The sequence below is a fragment of the Acanthisitta chloris genome, unplaced genomic scaffold, assembly GCF_000695815.1.
Source record: "Acanthisitta chloris isolate BGI_N310 unplaced genomic scaffold, ASM69581v1 scaffold3454, whole genome shotgun sequence".
NCBI classification, from domain to species: Eukaryota; Metazoa; Chordata; class Aves; order Passeriformes; family Acanthisittidae; genus Acanthisitta; species Acanthisitta chloris.
Window position 1 is genome coordinate 189082 of NW_008667621.1, and position 8921 is coordinate 198002.

An 8921-nucleotide genomic window follows, 5' to 3' on the forward strand; every position below is an offset into this window, starting at 1 on the left:
AAAGCTTTGGCTGTTTAAATTGAAGGTGCCTAATACAATTATTACTGTATAATAAAGGATCCAAGAGACTCGGGGTGGGGGGGAGAAGAGGGAGGACAACACACAGGACACACAAAAAAAATTAAGCATTAATGTGACAGTGGTTTCTGATTCTCCATATTCCAATTCAGATGTGACAGCATAATGACATTATGTTATCATATTGTTTCATCTAATCTTCCAACATACATTACAGCATAACATTATGAAAAGCTTATTCAGGAAAAATTAATTTGCCTTGCAGATTGGGGAATATGGAAATGAGGCACCTTCTAGTTTCTCTTTTGCATTATTGACAGACCTTCTAGTAATTGTTCCTCTGAAAGAGATTAAAGAGGATGAAGGTTAAAACTCAGAAACAGACAAGGTAAATATATTAAGTAGGGGACAAAGACCTGCTTTATTTACAATGACTACAAAATGTTTGCTTTGCTTTTTTTCTAAAGCAAGGGGATTTTCTCTAGTGTAAAACAAATACATAATTTTTAAAAAAAAACCCCAACTTCTAATGTTTGAGTTTAGAAAAAAATCTCTTTTTCTCTAGTTTCTTATCTGCAGTGGCAGAACCTATTTCATTGAGCAACCACATTTAAATTGGAGGTATTACTTGAACTTTGCATCACTTCAAAAGACAAGTAGCAGCCAGTAAGAAGCAAGTTATACTTCTTAGCATCCAAGCTATCAGACAATTGTGTGAAAATCATTTTACAAGGCTATTGGTGTTCCAAACAGTGAGTGAAAGGATCTGGGGATATTCCAGAAAGCCCACACGGATGAAAGCTTTCTTAACCTACATTAAATCTTGATAATGCAATAATGAGTCTTTTAAAAGGATAATTCTAATTCCCCTATCTAGTGCAATAAAGACTGTATACAGCTAATCTGCTTTGCCCTTTCAATTAAACTCGTCCAGGACATTCTATGTAGTCAGCACCCTGAATGAGTCATTAAAATTCTCGTTCTGTAAGAGTTGTGTGCAGCACACCGTTGTTTCTAAATTCCATTAAATCCAAACGGTCTTTATCGCCCCATGACCACTGTGACTTCAATCAGCCAATTTAATTACCTTACAAAATTGTCAGCAGAAGCAGCAAAGAAAAACAGGAAGGGCTGTGACGTTATCAAATTGAAATCTTCCTCTGTGCTGTTTAATCTAGACCAGTCAATAACAATGCTTCTCACCTCCTTGCTGCCTTCCCGAGGCTCTTAACCTCACTCTTCTTTCAAAGATTTCTGTTGTTGTTTATAAGACTGATTTTGAACTCCTCTCCGTGAGGATGTTAACAGATATTGAAAGGCTCTTGTCCTTGGCAGTAAGTTTTTCATCAGCTCTGAATTCTGGACTTGCCGAGGCACAGACCACCGAGGGCTGCCACAAGTGTTTGGCTTGCAGATTTTCCTCTCACTCTTAATCTGAAGGCAGATTGCTGCTAAAACCAGATACGTACATTTTCTCATTTCTCTCAAACACAGGCAGAAAGCTAACCTCCCTCCTCTAAAAGGGTGTCAATGCCAAACCCAAAGGAAAGAAAGCACACAGCCAGGAGAGCTAATACAGGTCCTTTAAGAAACTCTACACGATTACCCAGCAAGTGCTTTTCACTTGAACTCTCATCTCATACATTTCTACAGAGACATGCTCCCACTGTTGTGCCATGACTTCTCTGGTTTGAATTGCCTCAATTTTTAAATAGTCTCCTGAATCCCAGAAATCTGTGGTTTGACAGACTCTGGCAACTGCACAAGCACTGGACACGACAGCATTTTGCCACACTCGATGCCATAAAAATAATTATATGGACATGAACTCAACCTACTTGAGCCCAAGGAGCTCACCTAAGAATTATATCAGATGAAACCCGTGGTAAACCTTCACAGAGTAAGACTCAAGCATCTAGCAATTCTCCTCTCGGGGTTCCAACAATGAATTGAGATATTAGGTTTTGGGGTTTTTTTTGCAAGTCCCAAAGAGTACATGATTATATAAGGTTTGATTTGCTATAATTACTGTTATATGTAGGGCATTGGGAAAGCCCTAGGCTGTATGAGGGTTGGGTGTGGAGGCTTTTTAGAAAAAAAAAAATTAGAATTTTTAAAAGTAGCCAGTAGTAAGAAATGTTTCTGGTAAGAGTTTTGTTCCTTGAAAAGTTTTTCCCAACTCTCTTTTGACTTTCTTTTGCTTTAAAGCTGGAAGAAGCCACACGCTCACACACCCCCTTCCTTTATAGTTCATTGTAACACGAAACGTTCAGCTCCCTTCCTCATCTGCTTGAAGTCAGGCAACTCCATAGCAACAAAAAGTCAAAACTACAGGTATAGGCCTCTACTTGTCTTTACCCTTCTTCTTGAATGTGCTGAAGAAAACAAAACATCACACAAAGCGGGTTAACACTCATCAGGCCTTTGAGCCCCCTGCTGTGGAGGTCTTTAGTCATTCACCAAGCTTCCACGAATAATGAGTTACCCCAGAGAAAAGGAGAAAACGCAATGACCAAACGCTTTCACCTTCCAGTCACAGGTCCTTCTTCACACCTTTGCTGTAGGAAAGACGAATTTCTCACAGCATTAGAGACAAGGCCGAAAATGGGCGGTTTAAATAAAAAAAGGGCATTTTAGAGCTCTCCAGACTTCAAAAAGCTGACATTCATGATCCGTGTAGTAGTAGGTGGGAAAAGAGAGGATTTAAATAGCCAAGCTTTTACTGCCTTGGGCAAGACCAGGGGCAGGTTTCTGGGAGGGGAAAAAAAAAAACCACAAAAGGGGTGAGCAATTGCTGATAGTTGACAGCTCTTAATGGCTTGTTAATTCAGCCTTACGGGGATAAGGTGCTGGGATGTCCTCAGGAGATAAAGGCAGACCGAGGGAGCCCACGAACAGGCAGGGGCACAACCCGAGGTGGCAGAGGGTTGGCTCGGCTGGGCTCTGATCCGCAGAGCTCCCTGGGATTTCCTGGGAGCCGCTGCCCTTACACAGGAGCAGTGATTCGAGAGTGAAACGCGATCCCCGATAACGGAACGATCTGCTGGCGCTCACGTATTTTGGCTTTTGTTCGGTGCCAAGCGATAAGGAAAAGGTTTCCATCACACTTAGCACAGCGGAGAGACAAATATTAGGCTGCTGCTTTTCTCCCTTCTCAACATGGGACCTGTCCTTTTATCCGTAGCAATGGTTTAGGATTGTTCCTATTTGACACCCTCGAGTACTGTAGGCAGAAGCCTCACCTTCTTTCCTGGGACTGATTATGGGAAGCTGTTCAGAAAGGGCAAGGGAGAGAGCTCGGTCGCATGCCCCATGAAGTGAAGTGTCATTTAGGAAGGGCACCTGGTGTGATGCCCGAATACCATGTTGCCCAGATCCAGCAGCATCAGCAGGCGAGTGTCCAGATGCCTGAGCGAATATCTCTGGGGAGGGAACGATGCCATCGCCCCAGACTCTCCCCGTGTTTGCTCCATAAGGCACAGGCAGAAATAACCTCCCTCGTTTGACAGGTAACCCAGGTGGTTCAACTTCTCTGTGTCGTTGCTAAAAGGTAGCTTGAGAACGAGAAAGAGGGAGAGAAAGGACATGCTGGCTAGTCCCAACAATGAGAGGAGCCGTGGGAAGGACAATGCGAATCCTTGGTGGTTAATTTGCACAGGAGGAATGAGGGGGCTGCAGCTCTGGCAGGCTTCAAGCTCTCCCCTGTTGCCATAGCGCTGCTGGCTGAGGAAGAAGAGCGGGGGCTGGCAGGCTGCCTTCTGGAGGGAATCTCCTCAGCTCTTGTTTCTCCTCGGGAAGGCTTCAGCATCCCGTCCTCCTGGTCGCAAGGACATCCCGAGGGGACAGATAACACGGGAACCCCGGGGGAGGGGGGCGTGGAATTCCCCTTCAGAAATAATCAGGGCTTTTCCACAGCTCACTCCAAGCTCCTTCCCTCCTCCCTGCCATGCCCTACACGGAGACAGAGCTGTCAGCCTCTGGGGAAGGAGCAGGAGTTCTCTCGCAGTCACAGAGAGAGTCACTCTACACCTAGACTAGGCTAAATCCAGACTCCTTTAAACAGAGATGTGCAACAGGCCGGGATGAGCACGGCAAAAGTCTTCTTTGTGCTTTCTCAAGCCTAACATTCTCCAGAATAAAACAAACTAACCAACCGCTCCCTACCTACTTCTAAGACTCAGTGATGTCTTGGCGATAATTCTTTTGAAAGACAAGAAAAAGTACGCGGTGATGCAGAAGCAGATTCCTACTGCGCTGCTGCAAACAATGGAGTGAGCACAACCCCTTGGTCAGAAGTGTCCCCAGGATGCAGCTGAAGTTAGCCCCGTGAAACACATGTGGCACCATGTCACTGGGCACCAGAGTCCTACTCCATCACCTTTCAGCCTCGGGACTGTTTATTTTTCTAAATATTGCCAAATCACTGCTCTCCAGGGCTGTATCCTATAGGTACGCTGGACTAACAATTCTGAGGGAATGTATTCTAAAGAAGGAAAGTCTCCCTCTTGCTAGTGCTGTGGCCGGGATGATATTTGTATACATAACTACCCTTGAGAGTAACTCAGACCCCCTAGAGACCGACCCTTGGCACCGGTTAGGAATCCCGACTCGTGGAATGACAGTCTGGCAGTGCCAGATTACAGGCAGCCCTAGCACTAAATTCACGGGCATGATTATGGATCAGACTGCTTGCAAAACAGACCCCACAATGATATACCGACCATGTCCAAAGAAACAAGCATTCCTGAAGACGGTTGCTAAGAGCAACGTGCCATAAGCACCACCTTTAGACCAGATGGAAGCAGAAAATAAGTGCTACTAGGAATTCAGCACACGCGAGCGGTAACAGCCTGGTGACTTTTTAATCATTACTCATCTTCCCCTCCACATAAAAGTGCGTGCAGGGGGGACACAAGCCAAGGCACTACTCCCAGGCAAAGACAAGAGCTTTCAGTGCCCCAAGAAACGGATCCAGCGGCTGCTGCAGTATCGTGGATCCTCTCTCCCTCCCTCCATCCCTGCTGCCGGCAGGCACCGAAAACGCCGCTGGTCTGGGGAAGCAACTTTCAGCCTGCCCCCTCCGCCGCCCCGCGGCTCCCGGGGGACCAGGAGGATGCTGATGGGGGCACCCGACGTGACTCCCCCCGGACTAGAGCCGGAGGACTTCCCCCGGCCGTACAACCCCCCTCGGACCTGTGGGTAACTTTCCGTCCTGCCTTTCCTCACTGCAAAACTTCTGCAAGGGGATGCAGCGGCTGGAATTTCTCCCTCGCTCGCTTGCTTATACACACAAGCACACACGCGCGCATGCACAGGCAAAGCTCTTAAGGTTAGTGCCACGGTTCAGATGGGATAATCTGTAAACTGCTAACCTCCTTGAATTTCATTCTGATCTACTTTCCTCCACCCCCCACCCCCCCACTCCCCCTCCCGCAGGTAAGGCGAGAACTCATACAACTTTCCTCGCTTAGAAAAGCTGACCTTTCTAAAGGTACCTCACAAGCTCTTTCACGACTCAAGACATAAATCATCTCTTCTCTGACCCTAAATGCCACTCAAGTGTCAAGCAAGTAGACAGACGTTTCAAGGGAAATCAGTCCAAAGGTCTCAAATCACAGCGTTGCGCTCGCCCGGGAGCGGCTCAAAAAAAAAGCCCGGGAGCGGTTCGGGGGAATCAGAGACGAGCGGCCGAAACTTAACAACTAGTTGACAGGTTTTAAACTGATCAAGTAGCGTATTAGCCATGCTTACCCTTACTATGGAAACAATAAAGCTACATTCTGAGCAAACCACGCAAGCTGAGCAGAGCCTCAGGCAACAACGTTTACCAGTCATTTTTGTATTGTTATTATAATTATCATCATCATCGTGCCGTTACTACGGCTACAATGAACTGCAGCGAGAGAAAAAAAAAAAAAAAAAAAAAAAAAAAACCAAAACCACACAGCAATTCATCCCTCCGGATGCAAAATAAAGAGGGACTTCGGTGCCCGACTCCGGTAGCGCGTCCCAGCTCTCCCCCAGCACCCGCTTCTGAGTCAATCCTATGTATAGCACATTCAGGCTTAAACGCACAATGAAAAAAGTGTCGGCAAATCTTACCAAATCTTAATACATGTGTGGTTCCTTGAGAATATCCAATCCACAGTAAGCAAAGAAGGAGTCTAATGGTGCATCTGAAGACTGAATTAGTTACAGTAGGGGAAATAATCTTCATGATGTTTCTATGCACACAAGCGCTGCCTTACTTCCCCCTTCTAAGCCGTCAGGTTTCCCGGTAGGGTGAGAATGAGGATACGTAAACTGATGGCCCTCAGACGCGATCACGGCATGGTCACAGAGAGAAGAGAGAGTCTACGCTTCCCAAACCCATTAGCAATCCCTGCATGTTCTTCATTCACTGCGCCAAGGAGCAACCTTCAACTGCAAGGAATGGTGGGACATCCATGTTAGTCGGGGGAGAATCCTTGAGAAATCCAAATACACACAATGTCCAGCCGGGTAAACCTGGGAGGCAAGAAAGGAGGAAAATCAATAGGTAATCCTGCTCGAGAAATCGCTGAGGTATCGCCACATAGCGAGCATCAGCCGTTTCACTGGCGAAGCTTTTGCCGTGCTCCCATTCTACTGCACTGCTGCACAGCTTCTGACGCGAAGCCAAGATTAAGTGAGAGAAATTGAGATAGCTCTTCTCTGCTTAAGGCTGCCTGCCAGACAGCCTTCCCAATTTCTATTATGCAACCGATCTGATCGCCTAGCCTCGTCGGAGGAAAAAAAAAAACAGCTCGGCTTTATTTACATTATTCACATGCTTCTAATTGTTATTAGTATTTCAGTTGTTCTGAACAATAGCTATAAGGATGGGGGGGGGGAAGGGTTGGGGGGGTATGGGGTGCTAGAGGGGAGAAGGAAATCGCTTGTGTAAAAATCAATTCATGCATTTTAATAGCTGACTGCCTGGGTCGAAATCACTTAGCTTTAGAGTTGTGAAAGAGAAGGCTGACAACAAAGTCATGCAGGTTATCAGAGTAACGTTCAGGCTTTAAAAAAAAAAATCATGATATTTACATTCACTAAATGCTACTCATGTTAATGCATGAAGCAGCATAAATGCGATGGCTCGTACACTGACTGTCCTTAGGAACTTGCTCCGGCCCCAGTGATTACGGAGCAGCAGCCTGCTGGGGCAAGGTAAACAGGAATCGGCTGCGCTGCAAAAACCTTGTTGAATGCACAGACCTGTTTCGCTAAACTTGCTTGAAATTGCAATGCTGCTTAAAAGACAGAAACTTGGGGATTTACTAGTTCATAATTTTCACTTTACTCTGCCACTCTCTTATTTTGCACTCTAGTATTATGGAAATGCTGCTGTTCCTCCCCGTACTGAGAGATCTATGTAGTTTGTCATTTTGCAGTTCTCAGTGAGAACAATAGCACTTCCCAGTTTGATAATAGGATAGTGAGTTTATATCTGCAAATGCAGCCACAGACTTTTGTCTTTTGGCCAGGTGTTCCAAAGAAGATAAACTCATTCTGTGGACTACTTTAGATTTTCCTTGGAAATACAATTAGTTGTGTCCCTGTATCCATTGAAATACATTGAACCAGAACTGTCAGACTTTGCAACCTAAGTGAAGCTTTTGCTGAACCTACTTAAGCTTTATTACAAACACTAAAAGATAATTCTTGTATTTCCCACCAGGCAAATGAATTCATTTTATTCTACATTCTGCCTACAGACATCTTTTGTCTCCTTTATCTCCCTCTCTGCTTTTTACTGCTAAAGAAAATATCACTGCGAGTCTTCCCCCACAGATACATACAGATGAACACAGAATAAACCTGACTTTACAGAAATAAATACCGATGATGCCAAGCTAATGAGAACACTCTGTGGAATCTATCAGAATCAGAGCATGGCAAAGGTGAGTTACAGTTTATTCTGAAATAACATATGTGTATTGCAGACATGTAAGCAAGTAACAGCAGCATTTGGATTATAACCTGTAGTGTTGGTGCTCCATATCCCTGAAAGTGTTAGCAATTCACAGTAACTTTTTATCATTTTGCCTTACTGATTTCCTCTGCACACTTTTAGTTAAAACACTGTAAAACGCTGATGAAAAGAAATGTACATTCTGCTAGGGGATTATTAAACATCATTGATTTTTTTTTTCCTTAAGATGGAGGCATAACTGCAGTGTCAAAAATAAGTATCATGAATGGCTAGTTCTGCAGTCTAGCAGGGAATTCAATCAGACGATTTGACTACTGGAGCACTTTAAAAAGAACACCTAGTGTTGAAAGCAAGGATATCTAGCGACTCCTTCAGTTCGCACTTAGAATATCTCCCAGTAAAAATGCAGAGAGATGCTTTTTCTTCTATTTTCTATTTGGCTTATTCTTTTCTACTCGTTCATATTTTATCTGAGTACAAGGAGAAATGAAACCGACCCACGTGAATACTGTGAAAGTTCATTGCCTGTCTCCCTGGTGTTGTTGAAATAAAGGACATTAGGCATGTTTAGCTGTGTTTCTAATTGTGAATGCTCAGATGCATCTTGGTGTCTAACCAGATTTTGTTTTTTTTTAATTTAAGTTGTGGTGAACAGTTCTAAAAATATAATAATCCTGGTCAGCTTTAGCACATTAAACAAGACATAAACTTCGAGCAAAGTGACTCCTGTTATCAACCTGATTTTCTAAGGTATCTTGGGGGGAGGAAAAAAAAAAATAAAAAAGTACAGCTACCTGTAATCTCAGCCCAACAGAGCTCCTAACTCACCGAGGCATTTATAACCGGAAAGATGAAGCAACTCGTAGATAATTCCTGTTGCTATTAAACACTCAGCAGCCCACGCTGCAGCCCCCGGTCGCACTCCCGAGGCTCAGGCCGAGTTTCC

The 8921-nt window shown here is 44.6% G+C and overlaps 1 protein-coding gene across 1 annotated transcript in view; it reads right to left on the reverse strand.

Moving 5' to 3' along the window:
- The window catches only part of LOC103800195 (glutamate receptor ionotropic, kainate 2-like), a gene marked incomplete at its 3' end in the record, with an annotated part of 157252 nt that extends 150681 nt beyond the window's left edge, over positions 1-6571 (reverse strand). The window contains exon 1 of the mRNA XM_009072566.1: positions 6121-6571. Within this exon, the coding sequence (XP_009070814.1) occupies positions 6121-6235 (115 nt within the window). The remainder of the gene's footprint in view (positions 1-6120) is intronic.
- Between the last annotated feature and the right edge of the window lie 2350 nt (positions 6572-8921).